General features: G+C 33.8%; 1 protein-coding gene and 1 pseudogene across 4 annotated transcripts; both read right to left on the bottom strand.

The window, feature by feature from the left end:
* Positions 1 to 1,596: 1,596 nt before the first annotated feature.
* On the bottom strand, positions 1,597 to 4,402 carry LOC145571816 (xyloglucan O-acetyltransferase 4-like; annotated as a pseudogene). Its single transcript, XR_014096629.1, has 3 exons — positions 3,857 to 4,402; positions 3,032 to 3,673; positions 1,597 to 2,063 (listed from the first exon to the last, which is right to left on the bottom strand). The product of XR_014096629.1 is annotated as a xyloglucan O-acetyltransferase 4-like (transcript).
* Positions 4,403 to 5,270: 868 nt separating this feature from the next.
* Positions 5,271 to 13,868, bottom strand: LOC145570177 (uncharacterized protein C630.12-like). 3 transcript variants are annotated; one of them, XM_081629194.1, is made up of 13 exons: positions 13,502 to 13,867; positions 12,546 to 12,599; positions 12,293 to 12,471; positions 10,290 to 10,425; positions 9,860 to 9,956; positions 9,000 to 9,059; positions 7,676 to 7,776; positions 7,495 to 7,529; positions 7,346 to 7,403; positions 7,189 to 7,263; positions 6,947 to 7,104; positions 6,548 to 6,808; positions 5,275 to 6,137 (listed from the first exon to the last, which is right to left on the bottom strand). In XM_081629194.1, exons 1-13 carry the CDS (start codon positions 13,646 to 13,648, stop codon positions 5,897 to 5,899), a joined length of 1,602 nt encoding a protein of 533 aa, XP_081485320.1. In that variant the 5' UTR covers positions 13,649 to 13,867; the 3' UTR covers positions 5,275 to 5,896. The 3 variants fall into 3 exon arrangements, with proteins under 3 accessions (XP_081485322.1, XP_081485321.1, XP_081485320.1); XM_081629195.1 differs by lacking the exon at positions 12,546 to 12,599 and having other exon boundaries at positions 5,273 to 6,137; positions 13,502 to 13,868; XM_081629196.1 differs by lacking the exons at positions 12,546 to 12,599; positions 13,502 to 13,867 and having other exon boundaries at positions 5,271 to 6,137; positions 10,290 to 10,432; positions 12,293 to 12,425.
* Between the last annotated feature and the right edge of the window lie 1,616 nt (positions 13,869 to 15,484).

The following is a 15,484-nucleotide window of genomic DNA, read 5'->3' as shown; positions in this document are numbered from 1 at the left end:
CGGGTGTGATTTTGGCATCTCTAGTGCGGAGTGTGTGGCAAGGCCAAGTGTATTGGTCAAGTCAATTACAGCTAATTTTGTAACTTTCTGGTTCCTTATTTTCAAAAACTAATCAAATTTGCTATAGGACTATTTTTAAACGATCGCAACACCTCTTTCACGATAGTTTTTACATACTCCCTCCGCCCACAATTATGTACATGCAACAAAGGAATATTTTATATCTCACAAACAATACCCCTTTGCTGCACATAACTGTAGGCGGAGGAAGTACTTGCAACACTTTTTTTATTTTTATTTTTTTTTTGACAAGAAGACCAATATTATTCATTTTATCGTTTCTTTTCTTTTAACTCCACTTTTACAAATTTCTAAAATTATTTTTCTTTTCTACAAACTATTAAAATACCCAATCAACCTCACATATATACTAAAATGCACTTTTCATGCACTACATACTTGTTCTTACTAAGCATACAAGTGTTCAAGGATATACATATACATGATGAAAAAAAATAAGACTTTTTAAGAAGAAGCTCTTAGCTTAAAACAAATATGTGTGGATTATGTTCAAAGTGAATAATAATATCGTACATATTTCAAATATATATATATATATATAATATTATACTAATGTGAAGTGAAGGCAATTACGAGTATATGGCCCAAAAAGTTGGACGACCTAGGTCCAACATAAAAACAGAGAGAGTAATGTGAAAAGGGAAGGATGGGGGACGTAGCTTGAAGTCTCTCTTTTTCTCATCTTTTTTGGATAAGATAAGAAAAGTTTGAAGTCTTGAGTTGCTCATAACGTTGGCATAAAATATTGATCATGTGAAAAACTGAATTAATAAAATACTCCGTATTTAAGAAATGTACTCCTTAATTCCTACTCGTAATTAGCTTATTGCATGCATGTGCAATGATTGTTCAAATCATTTACTGACAAAATTGATTCATCATTCATGAGTATGGACAACAAGTTTATTATTTAAGCTGTTACCGTCCATTTATATTTATTCTACAGATAAGTGCGTAATAGGAATTAGAAATTGCCCTCTTAAAAAACGTGACAAAATTGCTTCTATTCGGTTATGACACTTTAATATGGAATATTTTTTTCAACCATTTATATAATGTATATGTGTGAAAGATCGCTTTATTATTATCATAAGATTATTTTCGCGAGTCATTGCGAGTATGTGATCTTATCACAATTTCATTTTTTTTCTTGACTCAATTCACCTACAAAACTACAATGTAGTCTTATGATGATAAGATGGTCTTATTTAAAAATTTGTAAAATATGTATCAAGCGTATTTAAACTTTTTCCTAAACACCATAATTTTGGTAGTACTCAACTTGAAATAATAAACACCATTTTCCAGAGGTGTCAAAAGCACACTCGATCCGACCCGATCCGAAAAATATCTGATTTAGATTTGGACTCACGTGGACATAACAATTTAGTATGACTTAACTTTAAAAATTTACCTGACCCGACCATATCAAACCTGATCCTATCATCCGAATTGACACCCCTACCCTTCCCTCGTCCCCAGGCCCCCGCCCTCTCATACTTGTATCCAATATAGTAATTGTACTTCTGATCATATGTTATAATCCAACCTAATTTAACCATTACTTGTACAATGGATGAACTCAACTAAGTAGTGCTAAGAAGAGGTCATTCCACACATCAATAGGGCCAGGCATGCACCAATGCACACAATCATTGAACCCTTTCTTCTTGTCACGCCAGTGTGAACCCGGGTGCCCGTCTGGTCTCAACAACATAACCTTGGTGATATCCAAGGCTTGGAATTTTCGTTGTCCCTTCCAATAGCCTTCTTTCTTTGCTCTTTCGATCTCTTCGATTTGAATGTCTCTTACCCCCCATTCATCATTGTTTTTGCTAGATATCAACATATTTTCTTTGTTGTAAGGCTTTGATCTTTCGCAATGGCCTCCGGTGTTCCACGTCCCATTTTCGAAATGTGTTGGTGAAATTGTCCTCACCAAGGTCACCATGCCATTACAATTTTTGCAACCATTAATGTAGCTGCATGTGTATTTCATGTACGTTTAGTATATTTTGTAATTAGAATCTAACTTAATTACTAGGATATTGTGTAATTTGATCTAGCAATAATACCAACTAAGCTAATAATTCCGGATAAAGAGATTGAATAATTTACTACATAATAATAAAACTGGCCAAACATAAATCCCACAAAAAAAAAAAAAAAAAAAAAAAAAAAGGGAAAAGAAAGATACTTTAAATTAGACCTTGTTCACTTCACCTTATATTTGCTGAACTAAAATTATTTAGTGAACTTAAATATTTTACTGAACTGGAATTAATTTTACTAAACTGATTTATTTATTTTTTTTGCTGAACTAATTATTTTTACTGAATTTTTTTTATATTTACTCTTTAAAGTTACTGAATTTTAAAAAACTGAACTTATTGTTACTTAATATTTTTTTAAGATGAAATGAACAGAACCTTAGTGGCTAAATATATATTTATGTCATCATATTATTATTGGCAAAATCATAAAATAGAAGATAGAAAATTAGTTGTAGTCTAATAAAACCATTGTTTCTTTCCTAAAAAAAAAAAAAATAAATAAAACCATTGTTTCTTAATATGAGTACAAAGTACAAAGGGATACCCCCAAAAGGGCCTAAACCTCCTACAACATATTCAGTCATTTTTTTAGGACAGGTCGATTTCAAGTCAAATTACTTTGAAATTGGCCTAGGTAATTTCGTGTTAAGAGACATTTCCTATGGTTCAGTTGCAAACAATATGTTTAAGACCATATATTTATGAACGGTTTATTCTATACAACCTCTATTCATGCTAGATAGATGGTTGTGCTGGTTGTAATTTTGCATAAACATAAAACCCAACTAATTAATATGGTCTAATAATCACACCTCACCATAAATCACAAATCATAACATGTCATTTGTGATTGAAACCAATTGAATAATTACACCAAACACAATTCTTAAGCTTACCTGAGTGTAGTTTGAAAGGCCTTCCCAATAGCAAAACTCACTTTAAATTGAGTCAAATTGGCTTCATTGCAATAGAGACATCCAATTAATTTCCCACCTTCAAATAAATAATTCTTTCTAAAGTACCATTGAGCACTTGAAACAATTGCATAATCCACTAATCCTTGACTCACATAATAACCCCATTTTTCATACACTTGATCAAGGTGCAAATCATAAACTCCACCTTCTCTTTCAACACCCTTAACCAAAAACCTAGTCCATAACACCATTAGGGTGAAATTATTCCTAGGGAAAAACCATGTTCGAGACCGGTCTTTTGCATCCTTATACACATCAATTGGTGCTTCTTCTTGAGATAAGATGCATAAAAGGGACTCCATTTGGTTTCTACCAACAGAATCTCCTATAAATGCTAGCCTCTTATCGCGCATAATTTGAAAAAGGTATCAAGTTCGAACCTTGGGAGCTCACATTTGTGTGGCTTCCATCTCCAATACAAAAACTCCTTGTCACTCCTCCCATGCAAGAAGCAATCTTTTGACGTTGGAATTGTTGTGCATGTTGCGTTTGTATAAAGTGGGCCTTTTGAGTAATCTTCAACCCATTTCCCCTTGAACAAATCACATTTTCCATTTTTATCTGAAAAAAATCATTAAAAAAAAAAAAAAAACATATAAATACAATAATACTACATACATTAATGAAAATTCACATATAATGTAAATTACAACAACGCTCTCTCTATAAGACGACCTTATCCCAACCCTTCAATGAGAATCGAACCCTAGTCTACCGCCTAGGGCGAATAGTGTAGATTCATACCCTTTTGAGGGTGATTTATTGAATTGATTTGCTCCAATGTTTTGGTGATGTTTAAAGAGAAAGGAGAATGGAAAGCAAAAATGCTCAAGATAGTTGTGATAAGCAATAAGTAACCCACCAATGAAGCAAGTCCACTAGTTTTGGTATTTTCTAGGAGCTCTCTCATTTAATACTTTTGTGATTGTTGCAAAAATGAAGGGATAATAAGAAAAATAAAAGGTTGTCCGAGTTTTAAGAGAAAGATATATAGAACTACCTCCCTTTACACCCTCACCTCCTTGTTTCTTGTTACTTTGTAACCAATTAATATACTTATTTTATATTTGTAGGGATTTATAAAATCTTGGGAATTTTTCTAATAAATACAATAAAATGTTATGGAACATGAAATTCCGCCCTTGATATTGGGCAAGTGCAACATCTGTGATGAAGTGAATATTTTGAATTGGTTGCTCGTAGTTGTTCGGTGTTGCCACATGTACCATAAATTGGTTCATGCCATACAAATGTTTATCCATGGAAACTTTGCATGCATCATATAATCACATGTAATTTTTGTTTGCATTAAAAAAAAAAAAAAAAAAAAATCCCAAAATATCTAGTATAGTCGTTGCAATATATCGATCAATTGTATCGATATGTGGTACAATCGGTGAACAAGAAATCTTAAATAAGAATGACGTGAGCACATAAACACGCAAACGCTAAAAGTAGGTACATCTTAATTTCGTTTGAAAATGATGAATTCTCATAACACGCTTCTTAATGAATCGTTTACATTTGAATATAGGGACGTATGGAGTAACAAATTTAAGGAGTCATTATCAAATTTGCTGGCTACTGCAATGCTTAGGTTTGTCTTATCAATGTTATCAAAACATGGGTATGTTTTGTTGGTTGTATACTTGTATTGTTTGGTCTGAAATTTTTGCATGCAAAAATACTAAAGAAGACAACGAAACTTCACGTGTTGAGCTCATTTGGTCTGGAATTTCACGAGATAATAGCAGTTTATAGTCAGTCCCAAGTTCAATAGTCAAAATTTAAAGTAATATGGTAACTCAACTTGAACGCGTAAAATTGACATCCAAAACTTCACTCTCATAAGTGGGGAGACCTTGTTTATTGATTATAGTGACTTATCATAATTAGGTTTTGAGTCATTAATTTCATCACACCAATTACCCTTTGTTTTATTAAACTTTGTGAACAAGTGATGTTGAATGTAAGCTGTCCACTACACCAAAAGGCAAAAACAACAAGGCTTTAGTCCTAAGAAAATCTATTACGTACATCCGGGTGTACCCGTACACACGGGGTCATTTGCTCATTCATTCAACAAATGAGTAAAAATATTACTTGCTCATTTGTTGATTAAATGAGCAAATGACCCCGAATGTATATAATAAATTCTATAATCCCATTGATAATTGGATGACTAACATAAAATCATGAATCATTTTAAGAAACCATCTGCAAAAATTGGAGTATAAAGAAAAGACAAGTGATAATAAAATGACAAATATGTAAATTTCCCGCTAAAGTCAAAATTTATACAAGAATAAAAATATTAAAAAAATAAATTTAAAAAAAAAGTATTTACCATATGTATTATTCAACATGATCAGAAACCATGTAAATATTCAAAAGAATACACTGGGTAAAACTGTAAAAGTACTACTACTGAGATGCTCCTTACTTCCTCCAGACGACCAGACCTCCACTACAACAGCTAATAGACATCACTAAATTTCAAAGTTACATGACATTAAAAGTATTAAAGCCTTTTTCTGATTTTACAACAATTTTAACCTTAATAGTAACATGATACTACAACAAGCAATTCCCCAGCCCCCGAAAAAAGACAGAGATAGAGAAAGCTGATCACAAGCACTATCATGAAAGCAGGGAACGACGACAGCTAGGATATCATTTGAACTATCAATTCTGCTAGTAAAATGGCAAAGTACCTTTAATCAAATTGTTTAGCTAGTACTTCATTCACAGATGTTACAAAAGACCTACAGTGACCTGAGCGCATCATTGTTCAGCCCAATCTTTGAACAAGAGCATCATGTAAAGTGGAACGTTCACCACAGCGATCACCAAAACCATACCAAGTACCCGAATGCATCGTTGCAGCATTATCCTCAGTAATGATTTGCTTGACCTTGTCAAGTTTTTCACATCAGACCCAGGATCCCCACTAATGTCCACTTTTGTTGCACCCTCTTGTTCTAGGACCATTTGTTTCCTAGCAGCACGCATCACAGCATTCCCTCTATACAAAAACATGCCATTAGTTGAAATATGTTGTGAGCTATTATCATTGAGTAGCAAACAATCCATTCCAAAAATAGTATGCGAATTACAAAAAAACTGAGAGAAGACAGTGTGCCAAGGCTCCACTTGATTGGATGAACACTATATTTTACTAATATTTTTCTTTCAAACTTTGTATCAATGAACTTAATATCATGAAGTTATAGAGAGTGCAGCTACCAATAATTTGTGGATAAAAAGAGTGTGCGATAGTGTGTGTGTGTGTGCAGGCATGCGCCATTTGCTTCATTTTATGATATTCCATCGACACATGACATGACTACATGAGATCAACTAAGACATGAAAGGAATGAAATCTCAATAGCAAAGCCACAAATCAGTGAAATGAAGGTAAAAAGACCAACAAACCTTTCTGTTGAGCTCGTCTCCTTTGACACAACCAAAGGGGTTTTACTAAGCTTCTTGATGACATGCAAACTCCCTTCAGCATCCCACATCATCTCATATTCACAGTTTTCATCTTCGTTTTTCTCTTTTCTACTACTTGAAAAAAGATCTTCTCTGACCAATTTGTTTATTTTTGTCATCAGATGCCCAAAGTGGAGATTTATGTCGTATGTAGGCAAAATTGACAGGGCAAGAATAGTTACAAAAAAAAGTATGATATACCTGAAATCATTAAAATTGGAAATCAATATCATACGACAGATTAGTTTACTTAATTTAACCATTAGCACTTGAAATAACTTTGGAGTAGTTGATAAGGCGAATTGTTTAAATGAAACGGGTAAAGCTACAAGCAATTACCATATATATATGAACAGTTGCGTCGGAAGAAAGCACAACTGAGTAAGTATGACTGGTTCTTGAGAAGATCCATTAGTATGTGTAAAATTGCCAACAGATAGGAGCATAAACGATGGATAGAAGTTCCCTTGTTGCCAACTTACCGTCCCGAGAGTATGCTGGCAGTAGTAATATGTTATTAGTTTGTTAAGTACCCAACGTATCAGCTATATCAGCAACATATTCTGGATCAGACTAATTACCTCCTTGACAGTACCATGTTTTGTCTCGTGGTTGACTGTACACTGTTCATGATCATGACCAGAGAGGACAAGTACCTGACCAAACAGAAAAATGAAGTTTATTGCAGCAACTAGTTTCATTCTGCTTCACATATAGAGGAAAAGACAGAGAACATACAGGTTGAATAGAGTCTAAGATATGCTCTGCAGACTCCTTAGTGACATAATTCTGGTATCTGCATCATACAAAAAATAATCAATATTGACAAAAGAGTGAGTAAAGCAATATCACACATTGACGGAAAAGTTTTGAGGTATGAAATTTACAGTATCCTCTGATCATAAGCAGAGCGAGAAATCCTCTGAACACAAAGGAAAAAAAGCCTGTGAGTTAAGTGCCAAATGGTTAGGCATATATGATAGTAATGCAAATATAAACTGCACAAATGCACAAGGAGGTAAAACAAAAGTAAGTCATAAGGTGTTCATAAAGGGAAGACATCAATACCTGATTGATAACTTCTGAAGAACGGTATGGGCCACAAGGAGTCCAATCCGGACGGTACAAAGGGATATGGGTCAACAGCACCCTTGGATTTGTTCTTCCACCTGATGAAGAGGATAACTTAATGTTGTCATACACTAAACATCTTTCTCCAAATAATAGCCTCTTTCAATCTAAATGTATTTCAATTTTTGATGGGACTCTATGTAGCATGAAAACCGATATAAGTAAAGTTAGTAAACACAAACTTAGTTCAAAAATAAAATCTCCAAAAAAACAAGGAAATGGGGATATGGATTTTAGAGGAATCAATATGTTTTAATGTTGTTCAACACTTTCTGTATGAATTGTAGAAACGAGACAGCCATTCTCAAATCTAAACACTAAACTAGCATCAATCAAATAATCCTCACTTCTTTATGACCAGAAAGCAACCCCTCCCTTTCTTATATTAGTGAAACTAAGAATAAATATCCCCTGTGTGTGAACACACGCACATGTGTGAATATGACCAACTACCCTTATGGGAACTCACTCCCTATCTCCACAATAGATGTGCAGACACACCTCCACTAAGCTTTTTTTCTCTCTACACCATCCACTTTCAATACCCTCTGGTGATTATCAACTATAGTCCAACAAAGCTAAAGTTTTCAGCGACTAATGTGAAGTTGAAAGGTTAGAAATCTAGAGGCAGATGCAAGACAATTGAGAATTTTTAAGCAACTGACAGTTCTTTTCTTGACATTTATGGGCACAAAACAAGCCCGTGTATTAATTGTGCATCTCAAAATTTTATGCAAGGCTGATTTCATGAGTTCCAATAGAATGGAAAAGAATAAGGCCACCTAGGCCTTCTGTTTCTGATGGGTATCTTATGCAGTTTGGTTTGTGGAAGAAAACTGATGCTGGGCGTTTTTGCACTACATTATTGGGATGTGATGAAATTTATGGAACTCTTAGAGAAATGAGTTAGATGAGAAAACAAACAGGTGTCCAAGCTTACTTGAAGTAAAAAGTAAACAATCACTTTAAGATGCTTGGAAATGCATTACAATGTGTTTATTAGTATCAAATCACAGCTGACAAGATCAAGTTCAATAGAATTGCCAATGAGCTTTGTTTAATACAAGTGTGACAAGAACTTATCAAGGTTTGGTGTTACTTTGCTGAAGCTTCTAGCAAGTCATACCAGGAAACTCCTACATACACTTGCACACGACAATGGAACTGAATAAAAGGCCTTTTAGGAAGGCAGAGGAAGCACTAAAGTTCAGCTACCTAAAATGAACAAACTGCTGTTAGAGAGATAATGAAGTTGACTTACCCGTGGATAAACCATCCACAAATGACCAAGTAAATGAAGTTGTATTGTCTTTTATGTTACCTGTAGGAAACAAATAATTCCCTTAGTGAAACTGACTCCATGAACCATTAACCACAAGCATAAGCACCAATATAAAATGATTCCCTTAGGAAAATTGACTCCATGCTACCAACATAAAATTATTTCCTTAGTAAAACTGACTCCATGAACCACCAACATAACATGCATATGGATATTTGATTGAAATTAATGTTTAAAAATGAAAACAAAGCATTAATGTAAAATAGTATATTTAATAAAAAGGTGTTTATTTATTTAGAGAAATAATGGAGATCGTGCAAAACTAAAAAAATCTAAAATGGGAAGCAATTTCAAATTACTACATGTGTTTGCATCTATTTCCGCTATTTCAAGCAATTAAAAAAAATAGAAAAAGCAATGTATGTCAAACTCTTACAAATATATTCCAATAATTTATATTATTGAACAACAATTTGCTAAAAAATAGTAATTTGTACTACTTTTTTTTACAACTTTCCACAGTTCTACTTTGAACAATTTACTCATTGATAGGATTTACAAAGATAAGAACCATAACTAACGTGGGACATAAAGTTTTCAAACAAAAGTCAAGCACTTGTAATAATTTAATGAATCAAACAGTTTACAACTGATACCCTAAGGCCACTCTGAACCTAACAAGAAATAATGTGGCACTGAAAAGTACACTTTAATATTTAGAGAACTATGAACGTTCCAAGAAATTTTGAATTAACACCACTGAACCAAATAAAAATCCTTGTTAATTATGCAGATCACATTTGCGACAAAGATACTGCGATAATTGAAATTTAATATACCATCAATGGTTTGGGCATCAATTGCAACAAAGTCTACTTTCCCAATAGTAAAATTATAATTTCTTTTGCCAAAAGTGCCTTCATAACGCTCTATAACCTGCAGCAAAGATATTGTAGGCCAGTCAGCAGGTTAAATGGAAATGATGAACATCCGTATATAGAGACATTAGGCCTGTTTCCCTATCCAGTTTGTTGCAAGATCCATAAAACATGATCAGAATCAACTCTTACGGTATTGTATAATAAGTGATCAAATTGTATTGCATAAGGAACCCTTTGTGAAATAATACATTTTGAAAGTACTTGAAATAATAAATAACTTCTGCTAGCAAGTTTGTAAGTTGTAATTACATAGAAAATTTATTAGAAACCTTGAAGACTTTAATCAAGAAAAAGTTCACCCAAGATCAAAAGGTAAAACACTATTTACCTCTGGCTTATGGAAAAGATGGCCTGCATAGCCAATGTCGTGGTTTCCAGGAATGTAGTGAACTGGAATATCTTTAGTTTTTCCTTGTTTACCCAGATCAAAGATATGCTTGAACCGGCTCAAAGATTCCTGCCATCTATTGGCTAAAAAAATGTAAGTGGTTCCTGATCATGAATGCATAAGTAGAGCAAACTTCAACATATTAAATGCGATGATTCATCTACACTACTACTTGTCATCATTTTAGTTGAAAATTTACATATGACTCGTAATTTATGACTGTGATTGGTGTGATATTCACTAGGGATGAAAATTTATGTAAAACTTCTGAGGACCATGCAAGATTTCTCTCAAAGAATATAAGAATATGGTCTCACAAAAGAAGTTTCATCCACAATGATCATAGGTAAATCATTTATAAAATCCCGTAGTGATCGATCAGAATACAAAATTCATAGGCTGCACAAGGAGTCCGTTATTAATGGAACACTGACATCATAAAAGTCCAAGACTAGAAAAGCCTTTAGAATGCTGAAAATTGTTTTCAGTCAAAAATAAAATAAATATAGTACAACTTTCCCCAATTATTTTCTCAAATGAACAGTTGGCTTGATTATCTCCCCTTAGCCACTCTGTAAGTCTGTAGCCTATCCTCACTATCATGAGCCTCTATCCAAAACAAAACAGCACATATCAACATCCATGTCAAATTGTCTTCCCTCTAGTTGTCTTCTAATGGTATGCTCCACAATCAGTTTCCTCCCATGGGTGAACTTATAAAAAAGGAATAAAAGGGCAACGATGAAGGCATTTTCAAGTTTTCAATGAAGATTCAACATAGCAAAGTCAAGAGATTAGCAAAAGTAAGGGGGCTGACTAGAGAAGAATGGAATCCAAAAGGTTTAGAAAGTTTATGGGGTGTTTGATTGAGAGAGGTTCGACTATTCCAAACCTTAAATGAGAATGCTTGGTTAAGAGGGGGTTGGAATAGAAGTTTATGTGCTCGTATGAAAAGCTAATTTTGAATATTGGTTGTAGGAGAATTTTGGATGATTGTGACATGACTATTTTATCATAAGATTGATCAAATTTACTAACTTTTACCAAAGGCTCTCTACAACTCCCCTAACAATAAATTAAAACTCAGAATATGGAGAGCAAGATTGAACAAAGAAAGCAAGCCCAATAGAGTGCATAACACTAAATGGTTGGACTGTGCATTAGCACCACTAAAAAATTGTATAATTTTGAAGGGAACAGTGTCAGACTAATGGCATCCGCAGCAGATATCCAAATTTATGTGTTTAATTTGAGCAATGCCTTTGACACATTTGCCAGACATTACTCTAGTAGATAAATTTTAGACTTATTTCTTAATCAATAATGTGTATTTAAAAGAGATGTTGACAATATCTAGTATGATGGGATTCTAGCTATGTTATTTTCTCATAAAATTTATCCAGACATTAATGTACTTCCTCTACAAGTAGAACTAGGTTAAGATCTATACATATACGTCTACATTCACTCTGTTTGTGTGACTTATTTTAGATCACACGCTCAAGTACTTTTTGAGGAAACACCAATGGACTTTACTGTTAATTTTTTAAAATTCTTCTGTGTGCTCCGCTGTTTTGAAAATCTCTTTGATTACCCAATCTATGATTAGTTAAACTAAAAAGACATCTTGTATGGTACATGTATTACACCAGTACCAGAATAAATCTTCCTAGTTATGCCACTGTATCTATATATACAAAGGATATATAAGCAGAATATATATAAACCATCATGCAATAAGACTATAACTGCAACAACCAACACCATTTTACGTCCAGGGTCCAAAATCGACCAATTATATTATTGATTAATATTTTAATCTTTATCTTCAACAAGAAATGAAGCACACAACAGCTAATTTTGTACTTGTAGCACATCCTCCTCCACCCAACACATACAGCTAAAATATAAATAACAAATGAGTGCATGTAATCAGGTCTTACTCTTTATTTGACAGCCGTGGACCTCCATCAAAGTAGTCACCCAAGAATAAGATTGCATCAGGTTTGAAAGGCAAAATTGAAGAAAGAAATGCTCTGCGCATGTAAAGATCAGAATAAAATGTAGCAATCTCCAAAGCAACTGATTTGGGACCAAAATCATGGGAGGTTCTGTCCATCAGCTGTTACACATTAAGAATGAATTAGGATTAAGGGTAGGTCCAGGAAACAAACACAAGCAGTAGACAAAAGTCACCTGAGGGTCAGTGATGACAGCTACTTTTACGTATTTGCTTGACGTATCACTTCCCTATAAATAAATTTGAAAAAAAAAAATCAGAAGCATTCCATCAAATAAGCATTTTCACAATTTACTGCTTTAAATATTTGCCACCTCAGCTTCCTTTCATGATTTGCATTGTGTTCCTTTCATCACAGACCAATGTTTTTCTTATTTCTTAGTTTATGTAGTGTTCTATTATATCAGAAACTTTGCACTTAGCATCATCAATTGATTAGTGTTATTAATACCATGTTAAGTTAGGCAGGAAGTACAACCTCTTTAGGTGACAGTAACTAGCTAAAGGAAGACCTAGATCATACAAACTTGAGAATACATTTTCATGTATTGAATAAACTAACACCTATAATATTTATGCTCGTAACTCCATTAAAATCTGAAGCCATTATAAAAGTGACCTGTGCTGAATCAATTTATCTTTGCATTGTTTATTTACAAATGTCATTCAAAGATTGAGAGGCTAATTGAGAAACCCTCTTAAAATTTCTTTCAGCTTAATTCTTCCTAGAGGTGATGTATTGATTGTGAATCACATTGCAATTAAGTTGCATTTTCACTAAACCAGATAAATTATCTAATTATAGCTCAAATCAGCCCATTAAACCAAAAAAAAAGAAAATAAAAATAAAAATGAAATGACAAAAAACAAAATCAAAAAAAAAAAAAAGACCCACAAATAAAATCCTTTTTCCCCTCTTTCTTCTTCAAACTCCAAAAAAATTTGAATTTAACAAGAAAAACCCACAAATTTACATCAAAAGCTAATCAATAAACACCCATCTACTAACTAAATTTAATTAAAAAAAAACAATCATGACTTCCAAATCCCAATCAATAAGCAACCAAAATTAACAATAAACAAGCTCAAAAGTAACCAATATAAAGAAGAAAAGAGGAAGAAGAGCAGTTACCAAAGAAGAAGAGGATTGATGAGGCCAAGAATAAGACAAAAGAGAAGGAACCCAGTAAGCAAACATCTCGCCATAGAGTATAGTGATTGCCCAGATCATGCAAAAGAATAAGCTCAACTTCCATGTTTTCTCTCTCATCATTGCCATTTTTGAAGCTCAACAAACTGTTCAGTACTACTACATATATTACTGATTACACTTTACAGACACCATTACTTGACCTTCAAAATTGCTACTGTAGTGCTTATTCCGTTCAAGCTGGGCTTTGATTTGCTTCCTCTTTAGTCTAACCTTTTTCTTTTTCTTTTCTTTTTTTTTTTTCTCGTTTTTTGGTGTTTTCCTTTTTTTTTTTTCTCTTTTTTCCAATAACTTTAACACAAATACACGATAACAAATTACGGAGTAAAAAACGCCCTTATTTTATCGGGTAACGCCCGCACTTAAACATGAATTAAAAAACATACTCTACCTTGTATTTCATGCTTTTCTTCCTTGGACAAACATACATTTACGTTAATTGTATCACAGTACGAAAAAAGTTAATGAGTGCCCCGGGACGTTAGATAATAGAATTAAAAGTGAAAATATTATAATAAAACTAACATTAATTACACCGAACGACGCGTGATTTTGTCATGCTTTCCTAACTTAATACTATTTCAACCAATATCATTATTCCTTATCTAACGCCCCGGAGCACTCTTTAGCAAGATCCTTATAGTAAATGTATATTTTCTTTTTTTTTTCCTCAAAATTTGTATTAATTGACTTTAACACAATAACAAGCTAAATGAAGCCCTTATTTTACCAAGTAACACCCGTATTTAACACAATTTTAAAGAAAGGGGTTGTATCAATTAGCTTTAACACAATATTTATACCAAATTCACAAAATAACTTATACTTTGTATATACGGAGTAGTACACAAGCATGATCTGAGCAATACACGTATACAAGTAAATAATAACAAGTGTACAACACTCTTTTTTTAACACATAAAAGACGATATTATTAATTACTTAAAACGTTTACAATAAACACACACAACCTCATTCCGTAAGCAAAATTAGAGGTGTGATTAAAAGCTAAAACTAAAACATTGTAGGAGTTTATAGGTACTACGCAGCGGAAATAACATGAATCATATTCATACAGTACCTAAACCAAGGATCTAATGCATAACACATAAAGCACAAATAATCGTACCTTTGAAGCGTGATTCCACGTGCGATCGAGTAAGAACAAAGGGAGATAAAGAACCTCAAATGCGATTCCTCTACTTGGTCCACGGGCACAGATTAAGACCTCCACTAATGCTTGTTAGTCGCGAAAGAACACTTCTATCGACCTTCTACGGAGATGGACGAACGATCAACTAGGCAAGAAACACCGCGCAACACCACGAGGCCACTAGGGGTGGCCGGCCGTGGGTGTGAGGGGAGGAGAGAGGCGTGCGTGTAAGAGAGGGAGGATGAGGGCTTTTGGATGGTGGTTGCTTGATTCACAATTCACTGTATTGTCAATTGTGACTTCTACAATCAACCCTAGGCAAGGCTATTATTTATAGATCGTATCTCTAAATAATAGTCCAAGTCCAAATCCAAGCCCACTTCCTAATCCCACTCAAACTATACTTAGCCCACTCATGCTTATGACTAATTGATTGCTCATGAGGCCCATTAATGGGCCTCTAACTTGCTTAACCCAATACCCTTGTGTGTGACCAATATAGGATCCATTCTAAAGGGCTTTGGGCTATTTGACTAGCCCAAAGATCATCTCTCATAGTCTAGCAACAGAGGATGACGCCCCAATAGAATGAACTTATTATCTCCATAATATTGATCCTTGATATATCTAGTAATTGCACTTATCGAAGACACAATTCCTTCAATCTCCCACTTGTCTGAGACAAGTGCGCAATATTCAAATTCCTTAAGTCATTTTGTGTCGATTTGATAATATGATTGCATCTTATGCGA

Source organism: Chenopodium album, chromosome 12 (assembly GCF_948465745.1).
Source record: "Chenopodium album chromosome 12, dcCheAlbu1.1, whole genome shotgun sequence".
NCBI classification, from domain to species: domain Eukaryota; kingdom Viridiplantae; phylum Streptophyta; class Magnoliopsida; order Caryophyllales; family Amaranthaceae; genus Chenopodium; species Chenopodium album.
Note: the sequence above shows the minus strand (reverse complement) of the source record. Positions and strands in the feature narration are given on the sequence as shown.